This window comes from Chiloscyllium plagiosum, unplaced genomic scaffold (assembly GCF_037043375.1).
Source record: "Chiloscyllium plagiosum isolate Xiang-an unplaced genomic scaffold, Cpla_swu_hap1 HiC_scaffold_12, whole genome shotgun sequence".
In the NCBI taxonomy this organism is placed as follows: domain Eukaryota; kingdom Metazoa; phylum Chordata; class Chondrichthyes; order Orectolobiformes; family Hemiscylliidae; genus Chiloscyllium; species Chiloscyllium plagiosum.
The window spans coordinates 42,576,017-42,593,783 of NW_028270150.1; the positions used below are offsets into that span (position 1 = coordinate 42,576,017).

Below are 17,767 nucleotides of genomic sequence, written 5' to 3' on the forward strand. Positions count from 1 at the left end.
CAGGTTTATGGGGAGAAGGCAGAGGAGTGGTAGTCAGTATCCATTCAGAAAGCCATGCAGAGAAAATGAATCAAATGACCTCCTTCTGTGTGCAATAACTCAATGATACCGTGAAGTAAATGTAAAATAATTAGTTTGAATTTACTATTATTAATTCTTGTTATATGGGAACTAGTACATTTTATTTGCTGAATATAGAAGACAGCTCAGACCCTCTACTTTCCCCCCAAAATAGGAAAGAAACTGCTTTCCAGCTTTTTAAACAGAATGTGTGCTATACGAAGGGTAGTAACATCCACTGCAATATATTAGGCTTTCATTCTAAAACTCTCTGTCCTCTTAAAAAAAACTTGCAGCCTTTTTCAAAATGTCTGTTGCCACAGCTGTCAGTTTATTGTTTGTAACACTGCCATTTATTTCCTCTCGAGGGTTTCAAAGTTCCTATTCCAGAAATTCTCAATTCCTCAAAATGAGAATTCTTCTATTATTATCATAGGCAAACCTGCCACTGAAAGATTTGGCTTGTAACAGCTTAGAAAAACACCACCAAGCAAGAAAGTGTCAAAAAAATTGATACAATGTTGAAGCCATAATTGAATCTGTCTCATACTTAAAACAAATGGCAATTTCTAAAGCATAAAAGGAAATCATAATCTAATGAAAAGCATTGCAAAACTAAATACAAAATACTAACTCCAACAACTCTGCCATTTAAAAATAAAGATGTAATGGAAGGTGTGGTTTTTTTTAATTCTAATTAGGAGTTAATTAAGTCCCAACCCAGACTATCTAAAATTGCATATATCATGATTTCATCCATAGAGTATGTGTAATTTCTGGTTGTTTAATTTCTAGTAGAATGACACAAAAAACATAATGTGAACGGAAGATTACAATTAATATGTTTCCCCAAAAAAGGACATTAAAAATGCCTTCAAACCAAAATCAGTTCTTGACTTCTATTGCCAAGATTTTAAAAGGTCTATTTTATGATACTTCAGGAAGCAGCCTGAATTGTTTAGTTGCCTGATTAAACAAAAGCAGCAGTGTGTGAGAGGGCATTGCAATAGTTTATCCCACAGTATGGTGAAACAACAGAAATGAGGTCAGACACAAATCTAACTCCAAACATTTCTCTCTTTGTTTGTTAGCTCAACTCATCTTTTCATCTACAGAACAGACAACTTGATTTAGCCTCCTTAACATTGTAAAACTTCAATGTACTTCTCAGAAGTATCCAGCAAACAAAATATGACACCAAGCCATGCACTTTGGGGAATGACCAGAAGCTTGACAAAGAGATAGGTTTTAAGGAATATCTTTTATTATATTTCCACTATATAAGAATGTGAGAAAGACAGGGCAGGCCAAAGGTGATGTAAATAAAAACTGTGAGACGCACAGAGGTCTTGGCAAACCTGGGGGGGCTGAAGCCACAAAGGGGTTCAAAAATCAAGGGTGACTGTTTCAAAACTGAGGTATTTCTTAGCTGTTGCTTTAAATAAAAAAAGGAGGAATAAATGATTTATTTAACAAAGTAATCTGAAATTTTGATAAGAGTTTGGAGAATTATCAGTGTCTTAAACTGATATTTAGTATTAGCAACTTTGGAGAAGGTTTGTATCACAGGTTGAGGTTCTGGATGAAAGCTTGCTTGCTGATGTTTGGTGTGCAAATATTTTAAAACAGCAGAGATCTTATCATCTGCAGCAAGCCCCATGTTGACTTTAGAATGAACAATAGCATTCTACCAGCCTGATACACCACAATTTTATAAGTGGGCCTCATCACACAACAAATGAACATAATGATACATTGTCCAAATCACAAATTGTTTAAGATAGGAAGATAAGAATATTAATATGATAGGAAAAAAATAAACTGGTCCACTAAGATAACCCATTCTATCATGTGTCAATTGTACTATAATCCAAAATCTCCCATTCACCACAGCCAAGTACAATATTTAGATATGATATCAAAGTAAAACTATGTGACACTTGCACAGGAATGTGCAATGTTACTGTGAAAGAATAATGTTTAAATGGAACACAAAGTAAGAACTAACTCCATACTCACTTGCAAAATCACTGAAATGATCAAAGATACAGGAAAAAAAGAGAATTATAGACACCATACTTGAATAGGTCTCAAGAAAGAATATTATATTTTGTTGATTTGTGTAAATTTCAGCACTTCATTGTCCTTTTATGCTGCCATTTTTAATATTTTGAATGGTGGAGAATGGCAATAGTATACTATCCACCAATATGTTAACACTTGATATTTCCTAGGATACATAATGTAGCAGATTGCTTGCAATGCTGTCATGCCATATGTACATTCCACAGTTTTATTATCAGGATCAGAGACAGAAGAAAGAGGAATCCATCTGACATCACAACATCTTAAATATAGTACATTGAACAAAATATTTTTTGAAAGTGTAGTCACTGTTGGAATGCAAGTAATGACAAGAGCCAATTGATGCATAGCTAGATTGCACAATGAATCAGTAATAAGCTAATTACCAGATAGTTAGTTGGCATCAGTTGTGGTATAAATATTAGCTAGAACACCCAAGGAACTCCTCAGCACTGCTTTAAATAGCATGTCACTCAATCAAGTTAATTCAAGACGTGAGTTTGTAAGCCAGCTGTTAAAAATGAAGAGATGGATGCATAATAGTTTTGAGAGCAAAACACTATGGTTAGGTCCTGGGCTCTTGTGACAGGGATGGGGGAAGATCACCACCTCTGGATAGAGAAATTTCACATTTCAGTGCTAAATGGTCTATCCTGTATTCTTAAACTGTGAGTTGAAAAATGTGGTGCTGGAAAAACACAGCAGGCTAAGATAATGACCTGGGGGGTGCAGTGAGAGAGGGACTCACTGAGATCCTTGTAGAGGGAGGAGGAACACAGTTGGATCTATGGATCACAGTTTTTTCTTAAACTGTGATCCATAGTCATTGCAACATTCTTCCTGAGTTTACCCTGTTAGTCCTATTAGAATGTCATACATTTCTATGCTGTCCCCGCCTGCTCTTCTAAACTTCAGTGAATATAGCCTTAATTGATTTAGTCTCTTTATATGTCAGTCCTGCCATTCATCTGGTAAACCGTTATTGTATTTCCTCCATAATCAGAACATCCCTCCTCAGATAAATGGGACTAAAACTACACACGATACTGCAGGTGTGGTCTCATCAAGGTCATTGCGACAAGATTGTGGGCGGCACGGTGGCACAGTGGTTAGCACTAATGCCTCACAGCGCCAGAGACCCGGGTTCAATTCCCGACTCAGGCGACTGACTGTGTGGAGTTTGCACATTCTCCCCGTGTCTGCGTGGGTTTTCTCCGGGTGCTCCGGTTTCCTCCCACAATCCAAAGATGTGCAGGTCAGGTGAATTGGCCATGCTAAATTGCCTGTAGTGTTAGGTAAAGGGGTAAATGTACGGGAATGGGTGGGTTACGGGTCGGTGTGGACTTTTTGGGCCGAAGGACCTGTTTCCAGGTAAGTACCTGTAAGTAATCTAATCTAATCTAAGATATTCCTGCTCCTTTACTCAAACATCATTTCATTGATTGTAAAGGTAAGAGTCTAGATTAGAGTGGTGCTGTAAAAGCACAGCAGTTCAGGTAGCATCCGAGGAGCAGGAAAATCAGGAAAATGTAAAGGGAAGAGGGAATGGCAAATGCACTTGAGTGGATGGTGACAAATCAAAGTTATAGAAAATCCTTGAGCAATGTGCTCTACACATATTCAAAGCCAAAAGGCCAAGCACTGTGGCTCAATGGTTAGCGCTGCTGCCTCACAGCACCAGGGTCCCAGGTTCGATTCCAGCCTCAGGCCACTATCTGCGTGGAGTTTGCACATTCTCCACGTGTCTGTGTGGGTTTCCTCCCACAGTCCAAAGATATGCAGGTCAGGTGAATTGCTCATAGTGCTAGGTGCATTAGTCAGAGGGAAACGGGTCTGGGTGGGTTACTCTTCGGAGGGTCGGTGTGGACTGGTTGGGCCAAAGGGCCTGTTTCCACACTATAGAGAATCTAATCTGCGCTTATTGGAGGAAATGCTGACTGGTTTATGGCTTCTAAAAGGTGGGATTATTTTTATTCTTCAGCATGATCCTAAACTGGTAAATAGTTTTGCTGGAGGAAAGAATGCCTTATTGTCTTATTATTCAGGTCTGGCGAGAGCGTATTCATCTGGTAAACCGTTATTGTACATTCACATACCTTCAGTTTACACTGTTTAGACACGAGCAGAGTGAAAATGGAGGAACCACCAGAATGGAACAAGCAAGGATTATAATCTCAGACAACATCAGATGAGCAGGTGAGAGATTACTTGCACAGTTTAGTAAAAACAATAATATCATGATTAAACTAGGAACAAAGACTAGACAGCTGGGAGTTTGAAAAAGTCATTGTCAGTGCCTCAAGAGAGCAATTTGTCCTCAGAGTGGACAAAGAAGAAAGCAGAATTAGAAAGTGGTCAGGCAATGAAGAAACACAGGAATAATTAGTGGTTGTAAATATCCAGGATTTCAAGAGAAAAACAATCAATCAATCATGTGAAAGGCAAAGTCAAAGGATCATCTATAAATTTGGGTCAAACTGTTTACATGGACAGAGAACATCAGGGTGGACTGGAAGGCATGAAATTAAGGCAAAATGAGTTCATCAAAAGAGTTGCCCAGTTTAGTGGTTGAGGAAGAAAGTGGGGAGAAATATGAAGTGGAACTTGAAAGACAGGGGAGAAAAGTGATTTTAAAGATGAAGTATAAAGGATTAGGGGAATAAAAAGTGAGGTGCCTGAAGGAAAAGATGCCAGAAGAGGAAGGGGTTTGGGCACGGTGGCTCAGTGGTTAGCACTGCTGCCTCACAGCACCAGGGTCCCAGGGTCGATTCCAGCCTCGGGCGACTGTCTGTGTGGTGTTTGCACATTCTCCCCATGTCTGCGTGGGTTTCCTCCAGGTGCTCCGGTTTCCTCCCATAATCCAAAGATGTGCCGGTAACGTGAATTGGCCATGCTAAATTGCCCATAGTGTTAAGTGCATTAGTCAGGGGTAAATGTAGGGGAATGGGTCTGGGTGGGTTGCTCTTCGGAGGGTCAGTGTGGACTTGTTGGGCCGAAGGGCCTGTTTCCATTCTGTAGGTAATCTAGTCTTAGGGAATCTAATCTAAAAAAAGACTAAGTGATTTGGTCATTTTGCAACTATGGTAGTTTGGGTGGGGCAGATAGAATCAGGAAGGAACAGCAAGGCAAAAAAAAGCATTCATGAGCCAGGTTTCACTTAGAACCATGACATCAATAACTGAAACTCTTAATATGGCCCTTTACTGCTAAAGCACAATGTATATCAACAGGTGAAATTATTTAAATTCATCATTTCCATAGATGCTGCCTTAACCACTTCCAATATTATTTGGAGCAAAAGTGCATATATACTTTTACCTAAATAGGTTATCACACTTACACTACAATGCTGGAGCACTGTAATACAATTGTACAGGTAGGAAGATACAAAAGCACCAATTTCAAAATGAACTGACAGCCTTGATCAGCAGGCACAATGCAAAGCAAGGAACTGCTGCGGATATCAGACAATGCTTTGTGTTTCCAGGACTATACTGAAATGTAATTGCAATGTGTTGTCTCTTGCTTTTCAGTACAATCGTGATCACGAGAGATGTGTCCCTTTGAAACCAGGCAATGATAGGTTACAGACCCAATAGAAAATTTAGGGGAATATCATCATTGCTATTTATTCAGGGTGAGATTAATAAAATGCCAAACGAAAGAGAGAGGAAAGTCAATTTACTCTGTAAAAGCATTTCATTTGGGAATGGTTTGTTCACTAAATAATTTGTTCACTTGTAGATCAATATGCAACATATAATGGGCTGAAAATGTGTTGCTGGAACAGCGCAGCAGGTCAGGCAGCATCCAGGGAACAGGAGAATCGACGTTTCGGGCATAAGCCCTTCTTCAGGGCTTATGCCCAAAACGTCAATTCTCCTGTTCCCTGGATGCTGCCTGACCTGCTGCGCTGTTCTAGCAACACATTTTCAGCTCTGATCTCCAGCATCTGCAGACCTCACTTTCTCCTCATGCAACATATAATATTTGACAAGAAAAGGTAGAAGGCCAAACCCAATAATTCACATTGGAGAAAATCCCTTCAGAAGGCAGCAATACTAAACAAGAACACTGCATCTACCCAAAAAGCAGGGGAAAATCTGATCCTAGTTTTACTAAACTTACATTTGCTTATCAAAGCAGGTAACAAAATCCAGAAAAACTTCTCAAACTAGTTTTATGGTCTTCACTAAAAGATTCTTTTAAAAATTAGAAGAGCTTGCAGTTAATAGATGGAAAGGATGATAAGATTTCAATTTTACTGTATAGTGACTGAACTCTATTGGCTAAACACTTTTTGCAGGCAACTTAGATTTTAAATTATACAAAAGTAGAGTTTGATATTAACCAATGGTACCTCTTGTAGCAACCAATCCTGGCTCCCAATGAGTTTGCAATACATTGGACTGAACAGTAACTTTGAAGGACCACGTTCAGGTGCTTGGTTTTGTTTCTGGTGTTTGCTATCCAACACAAGCCATACAATCCGTCCCACAAGGCTGAATCTCTCATAATCCATAATACAGAATGCATCTCTTCCACTAGCTTGTGTCCCTCTGACACCACCTGTGGTAGACTGTGAAGCCTAGTGGTCTATAGTTCTGCTGGCTATGTAAAGCTGCTGTCTGTTATGCAGTGATATTTCCGAAAAGCCTGTGACCTGATCTTCAGAGGGGCTGCAGAGTCAAAGAGATGTACAGCACAGAAACAGACCTTTCAGTCCAACTTGTTCAGATAGCCTAAATTAATCTAGTCCCATTTGCCATCACTTGGCCCATATCCCTCTAAATTGTTCCCATCCAGATGCCTTTGAAATGCTGTAAATGTACCAAGCTCCACCACTTCCTCTGGCAGCTGATTCCATACACGCACCACCCCCTGCATGAAAAAGTTGCCCCTTTAGGTCCCTTTTATATATCTTTCCCCTCTCACCTTAAACCTATACCCTCTAGTTCTGGGCTCCCCACCCTTGGGAAAAGAAGGTTGCCTATTTATCCTATCCATGCCCCTCATGATTTTATAAACCTCTACAAGATCATCCCTCAGTCTCTGATGTTCCAGGGAAAACAGCCCCATTCTATTCAGCCTCTCCCTATTGCTCAAACCCTCCAACCCTGGCAATATCCTTGTAAATCTTTTCTGAACCCTTTCAAGTTTCACAACATTCTTCCAAAGCAGGGAGACCAAAACTGGCTGAACCAACATCTTGTACAGCCACAACATGGCCTCCCAACTCCTATATTCAATATTCTGACCAATGAAGGAAAGCATACCAAACACCTTCTCCACTATCTTGTCTACTTGAGACTTCACTTTGAAAGAACTATGAACCTGCACTCCAACATCTCTTTGTTCAGCAACTATCCCCAGGACCTTACTATTAAGTGTACAAGTCCTACCTGGATTTGCCCTTCCAAATGCAGCACCTCATGTTTATCTAAATTAAACTCCATCTGCCACTCCTAAGCCTACCTGGTCAAATCCTGCTGTACTCTGAGGTAACCTTCTTCGCTGTCCACTACACCTTCAATTTTAGTGTCCAATTTTAGGAAGCTAAGGAATTGGTTGCTGGGCCCCTTGCTGAGAATTTTGGATCATCAAAAGTCACAGGTGATGTACCAGGAGACTGGAGGTTGGCTAAAGTGGTGCCACTATTTAAGAAAGGTGGTAAGGAAAAGCCAGGGAACTATTGACCGGTGAGCCTGACATCGGTGGTGTTCAAGTTGATGGAGGGAATCCTGAGGGACAGGATTTACATTTATTTGGAAAGGCAAGAACTGATTAGGGATAGTCAACATGGCTTTGCGTGTGGGAAATCACGTCTCACTAACTTGACTGAGTTTTTTGAACAAGTAACAAACAGGATTGATGATGGTAGAGCAGTGATCTACATGGACTTCAGTAAGGCGTTCGACAAGGTTTCTCATGGTAGACTGGTTAGATCACTTGCAATACTACCAAAGGTGGTGGTAGAGAGTTGCTTTTCAGACTGGAGGCCTGTGGCCAGCAGTGTGCCACAAGGATTGGTGCTGGGTCCATTACTTTTTGTCATTTATATAAATGATTTGGATGTGAGCATTGGAGGTATTGTTGCGAGGGAACAAATGTAAATCACACTGGCTTTGTATTGAGATAGAAATGCTGAATTAGCTATCTTTTACAGGCCAGCTATTTCATCTTGGAACTGAATGGATAGTGAAGCTATAACGTTTTACAACCTAACATCCTCAACACTTTCCTAGGCCTTGAGATTTTCAAGTTCCACTGCCAACACACAAGCACAAATAACTTGTTCTTTCTTTCCAGTAAAACAATCAAGCCTATTATCCTCAGGCAGACTTCAGAATAGGCACACAATTGTCTTCAGTTTTAGCCTAAATGTAAAAATGCAGTCCCAAAACATTAAAACTCCTGATTGTAAGTGTTCAGTGTAAAACAGTGGGGCAGGGGAGGGAGAGAAGACACGGGAGCCTATAATTAAAAGTGGCCACTTTTACCTGCCTGTACTTTAGCAAAAAGTGCATGAAATGAATGCTTTGGGGCATGCGATTAAGTATTGGAAACTGTTTTAGGAGGAATTGCATTCGAACTTCTCTTGCATAAGGGATTGCTTAAATGGATAAACAAGCCAACACGACAGTGCACCTCTGGTGGTAACCGTCTCTATAATACGTACTAAGTATAGGAGGAGCAATGAAGAAGGCGAGTCCACTCTGCTCCAACAACACCTGCCATATTGGACCAGTTCAAGAGACTCCCAGAACCAACAAAAGGAAATTATTTTGTGAAACTTTGCTCGCATTTAATTTTTTTTTAAAAGGCAAGAAATTCATTAAGTACTCTTCAAACAGAGTGTTTGAGATTTATAACATCCTTTAGTTTTTGGCTCCAGATTGTAGCATATCCAGTAAACGCCACACAAACAAATAAATTCTCGGAATCCATCTAATGAATACGATCAGGGTCAACTTTATCCTCCACTCACACGATGTTAGAATCCTCCTGGGTGCATATAAAACTGGGACAGTCTCGCTCACTGAGGGCCGATGGTAACCTTTGAATAGTCTCGAGGTTTAACATTGGATCAATCCCCACTCACCTGTTGTCCGTCCCCAGCAGGCAAAGATTATTTCTGAGCTTTGAAACACTGAAGTTACGAGGTTTGCACAACATATTTGTTGGCAGAGAGAACACAATCATACAACATATTTATTGACAAAGGATGTGAATCGTTTCCACATCATCCAGGGAGGCTCATTCTCAGATAGCCTCCCCATCGCTGTTCCTACCTGTTTGAGTGAGGGAGAAAACGATATAGGCGCCGAGTTTCTTCATTGTTGTTTTCAGTCCCTTCTTTAATTCGTTGCCGATTGCTTCACTTTTCCAAAGTCATCACAGGTACAAGGCCTGGCGATTTTAGGGCAGAGTTCCGGTAATAAACTTGGCTGGCAGTTTCTCTGCCCTCCTATTGTGTTTCCTTCATCCCGGTGGAACCGGTTCGTTGTGTTCCGGGACAAGGCTGACTGCTTGCTTGTTTTCACAATAAAAGTCCTCACCCTCCCCACTCGCCAAACAGGTAAGGCACATGACCTCACGGGCACACCGCTTCAAAACATGTGGCCAAACCAGATATCTTAATAAAAATACACCCGTTGTAACGTAATTAGTGGTTGTTATATAAAACTTATTGGAGGTGAATGTTTCTGGTTAAAAAGTGAGGACTGCAGACTCTGAAGATCAGAGTTAAAAAGTATGGTGCTGGAAAAGCACAGCATCCTGACAAAGGGCTTATGCTCCAAATGTCGACTCTCCTGCTCCTCGGATGCTGCCTGACCCGCTGTGCTTTTCCAGCACCACACTTTTTGACAACGTTGCTGGTAAGACAAGCATGTATTACACATGCTAAATGGTCAGAGGATGAAGTTTGTTTTCTCAGCTGACTCTACTGGTTCTGATCTAAGTAAGCTGCCCGGTAGGGTATTTCAGAGGCAGTTGTGTCAAGCCACATGTACACGCCTTTTCATGGGGCTGGAGTTACATATAAACCCAAATGGGCAAGGACAACAGGGTTCCTTCCCTAAAAGGTATGAGTGAACTATAATTAGTTTGAAAAACAAGTCAAACTTGGAAATGATGGTTTTGGTCCAAAATAGAGTTTCACTTTCAGGTGTGCAAGATTCATTCAGTCTAGTCTCAGCAGCTGTGTTGGATTTTGTACTAATCCAGAAATATTATGGTTACTGTTACTGAAATGGCAACAACTTGTTTCACATCTTTTAATATCTCAATGTGCTTTGTATAACAAAGTGCAACACCAAGCCACATAAGGAGATACAATGTATTAGGACAAATGACCAAAAGCTTAGACAAAAGGTTAACTTTTAAGAGATGTTTTAAAGGAGGAAAGTGAGGTAGGGAGGCAGAGAGGTGTTAGGGAAGTTATCCCAGAGTTTACAGCCTACAGCCATCAAAGATGGAGCAATTAAAACTGACGATACACTAGAGATCGGAATGCAAATATAGATAACTTGAAGGGTAGTAGAGGTGGAAAATGGATGGTGCTCTGAATAGATTTGAAAACAAAGATGAGAATTTTAAAATTTGAATTTGCTTGATTGGGAACAAATGCAGATCAAAGAGCACAGGAAAGATTGGGGAATGTACTTGTTGCAAGCTTATGCACAAGTATTAGAATTTTGGGTGGCCTCCAAGACCAACCAGGAGTGCATTGGAATGGTTGAATTTTAAAGGTATGAATCAGAGTTTCTGCAGCAGATGAGGTAATACAGGTGGAGTTTAGCAATGTGATGCAGGTGGAAATAGACTGTTGAAGTACTTCCCCGAAGCTCCACCCCCCCACCCCCAATTATCTCTCAACCCCTTGGCCCACAAGCCTCATTCCTGATGACAGGCTTATGTTTGATACATAGATTTTCCTGCTGCTCAGATGCTGCCTGACCAGCTATGCTTTTCCAGCCACTCTCGATAGTTGAAGTTAAAGCCCATTTCAGGATCATGTATGTGACCAAGGTTGCAAAGAGATAAATGTAATCTCAGACTATTACCAAGAACACAAAATTGATATAGATTGGAGTTTAGAGCAGGCATGAATATGTTCAGTCTTACAAATATTAGAGAAAATGTTTGATCATCTACTGGATGTTGGATAATCAGTCTGATAACTTAGAAGAAGAGTTGAAAATGGGAGGTAGAGTCGGGTGATCAAGGTGCACAGACGCACCAACGCCATGTTTGGATGATGCTGGCTGGGGGCATAATGTATGTGAGAAGCAGAAAGCACCCATAGATAGATCCTTGGAAGAGGAGGGTGAGGTCAACCTTGTTAAAGGCTGCTGACAGGTTGAGATTGAGAAGGAAAAGTTTATCTTCATCTCCATCAAATAGGATTAAATTTATGATTTTTCATGAGAGCTGTTTTGGTACTGTGGTAGGGGTTGAAACCTGACTGGGACAGATATAATCATGGAATTTAGAACATATTACATAGAACAGTACAGCTCAGAACAGGCCCTTCCGCCCTTGAGGTTACACCGACCTGTGAACTGTGACCTGTGAACCTGTAAGCTCATCACCCTACACTATCCCATCATCCATGTGCTTATCCAAGGATTGTTTAAATCTCCCTAATGTGGCTGAGTTAACTACATTGGCAGGCAGGGCATTCCACGCCATTACCACTCTCTGAGTAAAGAACCTGCCTCTGACATCTGTCTTAAATCTATCACCCCTAAATTTGTAGTTATGCCCCCTCATACAAGCTGATGTCATCATCCTAGGAAAAAGACTTTCACTGTCTACCCTATCTAATCCTCTGATCATCTTGTATGTCTCTATCAAATGCCCACTTAGCCTTCTTCTTTCCAATGAGAACAGACCCAAGTCTCTCAGCCTTTCCTCATAAGACCTTCCTTCCAGACCAGGCAACATCCTGGTAAATCTCCTCTGCATCTTTTCCAATGCTTCCACGTCCTTCCTGTAATGTGGCAACCAGAACTGTACACAATATTCCAAGTGCGGCCACACTAGCATTTTGTATAGTTATAGCATCACATTGCGGCTCCGGAACTCAATCTCTCTACCAATGAAACCTAACACACCGTATGCCTTCTTCACAGCACTATCAACCTGGCAGGCAACTTTCAGGGATCTATGTACATGGACTTCAAGATCTTCTGCACATCCACACTACCAAGAATCTTTCCATTGACCCAGTACTCTGCCTTTCTGCTATTCATCTCAAAGTGAATCACCTCACATTTAGCTGCATTGAACTCCATTTGCTACCTCTCAACCCAATACTGCAGTTTATCCAAGTCCCTCTGCAACCTGCAACATTCTTCCGCACTGTCCACCACTCCACTGACTTTAGTGTCATCGGCAAACTTACTAACCCATCCACCTTTGCCTGAGTCTAAGTCATTTATAAAAATGACAAACAGCAGTCATCCCAAAACAGATCCTTGTGGCACACCACTAGTAACCGGACTCCAGGCTGAATATTTTCCATCAACCACCACTCGCTGCCTTCTTTCGGAAAGCCAATTTCTAATCCAAAATGCTAAATCACCCTCAATCCCATGCCTCTGCATTTTCTCCAATAGCCTACCATGTGGAACCTTAACAAAGGCTTTCCTGAAATCCATGTATATATCAACTGCTCTACCCTCATCAATGTGCTTGGTCACCTTCTCAAAAAAACTCAATGAGGTTTGTGATGCATGACCTGCCCTTGATGAAACCATGTTGATTATCTGAAGTCAAATTATTGCTTGCTAGATGATTATAAATCCTATCTCTTATAATCCTTTCCAAAACCTTTCCTACAACAGAAATAAGGCTTATTGGTCTATAATCACCTGGGCCATCTCTACTGCCCTTCTTGAACAAGGGCACAACATTTGCAATCCTCCAGTCCTCTGGTGCTAAACCTGTAGACAATGACGACTCAAATATCAAAGCCAAAGGCTCCGCTATTTCCTCCCTAGCTTACCAGAGAATCCTCGGATAAATCCCATCTGGCCCAAGGGACTTGTCTATTTTCACTCCTTCTAGAATTGATAACACCTCTTCGTAACTAACCTCGATCCTTTCTAGTCTAATATCTCATATCTCATTCTTCTCCTCTACAATATTCTCCTTTTGCCGAGTGAAAACCGATGAGAAGTGTTTGTTTAGCACCTCTCTGATCTCCACAGGGTCCACACTCAACTTTCCACTTCTGTCTTTGACTGGCCCTATTCGTACCCTAGTCATCCTTTTATTTTCACATACCTATAGAAAGCATTACGGTTCTCCTTTATTCTACCTGCTAAAAGCTGCTCATGTCCTCCCTTTGCTCTTCTTAACTCTTTTTAAATCCTTCCTAGCTAATCTGTATCTCTCTATTGCCTCATTTGAACCATCTTGTCTCATCAATACATAAGGAGGAGAAAGTGAGGTCTGCAGATGCTGGAGATCAAAGCTGAAACTTTATTGCTGGAACAGCACAGCAGGTCAGGCAGCATCTAGGGAACAGAAGATTCGACGTTTCGGGCACATGCCCTTCTTCAGGAATGAGCAGAGAGTGTTCAGCAGGAGAAGATAAAAGGTAGGGAGGAGGGACTTGGAGGAGGGGCGTTGGAAATGTGATAGGTGGAAAGAGGTCAAGGTGAGGGTGATAGGTCGGAGTAGGGTGGAGGCGGAGAGGTCAAGAAGAAGAGTGCAGGTCAGGAAGGCGGTGCCGGGCTGGAGGGATTCGGCTGAGACAAGGTGGGGGGAGGGGGGATGAAGAAACTGGTGAAGTCCAAGTTCATCCCCTGTGGTTGGAGGGTTCCCAGTCGGAAGATAAGACGCTCCTCCTCCGACCGTCGCGTTGTTGTGGTTTGGCGGTGGATAAGTCCAATGACCTGCATATCCTCGGTGGAGTGGGAGGGGGAGTTGAAATGCTGTGCTACAGGGTGATTGGGTTGGTTCGTCCGGGTGGCCCAGAGGTGCTCTCTGAATCGCTCCGCAAGTAGGCGGCCTGTCTCCCCAATATAGAGGAGGCCACACCGGCTGCAGCGGATGCAGTAGATAATGTGGGTGGAGGTGCAGGTGAATCTGTGGCGGATATGGAAGTTTCCTTTGGGGCCTTGGAGAGAAGTGAGGGGGGAGGTGTGGGCGCAAGTGTTGCACCTCCTGCGGTTGCAAGGGAAGGTGCCGGGAGTGGAGGTTGGGTTGGTGGGGGGTATGGATCTGACAAGGGAGTCGCGGAGGGAGTGGTCTCTACGGAAAGCTGATAGAGGAGGGGAGGGAAATATATCCTTGGTGGTGGGGTCCGTTTGGAGGTGGCGGAAGTGACGGCGGATGATGCGCTGTACATGGAGATTGGTGGGGTGGTAGGTGAGGACCAGTGGGGTTCTGTCCTGGTGGCGGTTGGAGGGGCGGGGCTCAAGGGCGGAGGAGCGGGAAGTGGAGGAGATGCGGTGGAGGGCATCGTCGATCACGTCGGGGGGGATATTGCGGTCCTTGAAGAAGGAGGCCGTCTGTGTTGTGCGTCATCAACACATAAGCCTCCTTCTTCCGCTTAACAAACGATACAATTTCTGTAGTAAACCACAGTTCCCTTACTTTATCACTTCCTCCCTGCTGGGACATACCTATCAAGGACATGCAATATCTGTTCCTTAAACCAGCTCCACATTTCCATTGTCCCCATCCCCTGCATTTTGCTACCCCATTCTATGCATCCTAAGTCTTGCTAATCGTATTATAATTGCCCTTGCCCCATTGATAGCTCTTGACCTGTGGCATGTACCTATCCTTTTCCATCGCTAAACTAAACATAATTATGATCACTCTCTCCAAAGTGCTCACCTGCAGCTAAATCAAACACCTGGCCTGGTTCATTACCAAACACTAGATCTAATGGCCTCCCCTCTTGTCGGCCCCTTGACATACTGTGTCAGGAAACCCTCCTGTACACATTGGATAAAAACTGATCCATCCAATGTACTAGAGTTATAACATTTCCAGTCAATGTTGGGAAAGTTAAAGACCATAATGACCACTCTGAGCCTTTCACTCCTACCCAAAATCAATTTGCCAGTCCTCTCCTCCACCTCCCTGGAGGCCTATAAAAAACTCCAAGCTGTGTGACCTCTCCTGTCCTGTTTCTAACCTCAGCCCACACTACCTCAGTAGACGCGTCCTTGTCAAACGTTTTTTCAGCCACCATTATGCTATCCTTGACTAACAAGACCACACATCCCCCTCTTTTACCGCCTTGCCCGTTCTTAATGAAAGATCTGAACCCTGGAGAAAATGGGCGGATTTGGTGAAGATGGGCTGAATTTAGGAGGAAATAACATATTTGTGGAAACATAGAAAATAACAGTGGCACAGTGTTGTGGGCGGCACGGTGGCACAGTGGTTAGCACTGCTGCCTCACAGCGCCAGAGACCCGGGTTCAATTCCCGCCTCAGGCGACTAACTGTGTGGAGTTTGCACGTTCTCCCCGTGTCTGCGTGGGTTTCCTCCGGGTGCTCCGGTTTCCTCCCACAGTCCAACAATGTGCAGGTCAGGTGAATTGGCCATGCTAAATTGCCCGTAGTGTTAGGTAAGGGGTAAATGTAGGGGTATGGGTGGGTTGAGCTTCGGCGGGTCGGTGTGGACTTGTTGGGCCGAAGGGTCTGTTTCCACACTGTAAGTAATCTAATCTAATCTAACAGCATGAGTAGCCATTTGGCCTTTCAAGCCTGCTCCACCATTCATTATGATCATGACTAATCATCCAACTCAACAACCTGTTCCTGCTTTTCCCCCAGCAAGGACTTCTTAATGAAATGAGTGGGGTGTGGTAGTAGTGTTGGAGCTGGAAATGTAGTTTGCAAAAGTGCAGGGATCAAAAGTTGATTTTTGTTTTGAGGAGAGAGATGAAGATAGCAGATTTAAAGGGGGACAGGAACAACAGCTAGAGAGAGAACCACTTATACTGAGTAATGTGCGGGCTAGTATGGCCAACTGGCTGGTCAACAGTTTAGTGCGAATAAGAAATGGGTCTCATGGACATGAGAGGGTATGAGTGAAATAGGATAGAAACCAGAGCAAGTTGAGAATTCAGGGTTAGGGCAGGGGGAGCATGAAAGGATGCTTGCTCAAGTGGGGTAGAGAAAAGGATGGACATGGCAGAGGCAATTAATTAAATTGTCTTGATCTTAGTAACAAAGAAGTCTAAATTCCTAGTATTATTTTGGGAGGTAGGGTGGAGGGAACAGATGAAGAAAGCTATAGTAAAGATATGAATCCTAAAGTTATCTTTGCATTTAAGGATGATCCTAGTGTAGTGAGTAGATTTGGCATATAAAAGCAATATCCAGCTAATGCTTTCAACAGTCTGGACAGATCTGATGCTGCATGGCTAAACCAATTTTCTACCATATCCTTTTTAAGCTTTCGTGCCTTGGATTTAAGAGAGTGAAGCTAAGTACAGTGCAAAGGGGAACAACTGAGTAAGAGTCATGGTTTTACTGAGGTCAACGAGATCAAGGCAGTAAACTCCCCACAAGCCTTCATTTTTTTTTCTTCTTTACATTCCCTGTCAACCCCATCAGATTTGGGCTCTGCCATATTTCCAGCTAACTCTTTATTTAATTCTTCATCGCCACACTTTACTATCTGAACCCCAGGCATACAGCTTAGCTCTGACAAATGTTATGCACTGTCACCATCTATAATACATGCACTACCATGTATCTTCCAATGCTCTACATCTTGAATTGTCCCTTCACAAATTATTGACCACTTAGCAAACCAGCATGCTCTTTCCAATCACCTCAATTCATTTTCCAAACAGGCCCACCACATTAGCGGTCTTTGATAACTCACTTTGACGTTCAGTGACCCCCCCCCCCCCCCCTCCCCGGACCAACCATGGCCCACCTCCTGACTAATTTGAAAGGACAAGCCCAGCTGATTTCTGTGCAGCTCCCTAACTATCTCTTGAATTTGCATTGGACATAAGGACTAGACTCTATGACAGACTCCCAGGACTGTAATGATATGGACCCCTGATCCTGACTGCTCCAAGTGGCTAACTAACCCTAAACTGAGATTGGATACTGCCCTTGATTGACTGTGGCAGAACCCCTAAGTGACAATAGCCCCCCTTTAGTTGATAGAGGATTGCTCCCCTTAGCTTTTGAGATACGGTCATTTGGTTGTAGGTGTGGCAATGATATTCTTCAGTTGCTGCTAATCATAACAAGATTCCTAGCTTTGTTTGCACACTAAAAGGCATGACAGAATTACCTTAAGTCTTCAAGTTCTGAATGATCTGTAAAAAGGCAAGGCAAAGAAGCATCCAAGTAGATGCAAAGAGAGTGAACCTTCAGAAAGCAAGCTAAAAGCAGGAAAATACACTCTTTTTTCCAGTGCCTGAGAAGTTGCCTGCCCCTGTGCTCAAAATGACCTGGCAGCAACATTGCAATGAAAGGTTTGGTGAGCTGCAAAGTGCAACATTGAAATGGTGAACTGTATTCTAAGGGAGTTGAAGATGTTCTGTGATGATTTAGTGAAGCTGGTGCTTGTGCGATGCCAGCCTCCATGGAGGGTGCAGGTGGTCACTGCCCATGGAGTATGC

At 42.6% G+C, this 17,767-nt stretch overlaps 1 protein-coding gene across 1 annotated transcript in view; it reads right to left on the reverse strand.

The window, feature by feature from the left end:
• Positions 1–9,657, reverse strand: part of ildr1a (immunoglobulin-like domain containing receptor 1a) — a 46,248-nt gene extending 36,591 nt beyond the window's left edge. The window contains exon 1 of the mRNA XM_043701026.2: positions 9,438–9,657. Within this exon, the coding sequence (XP_043556961.2) occupies positions 9,438–9,483 (46 nt within the window). The 5' untranslated portion in view covers positions 9,484–9,657. The remainder of the gene's footprint in view (positions 1–9,437) is intronic.
• Positions 9,658–17,767: the final 8,110 nt, after the last annotated feature.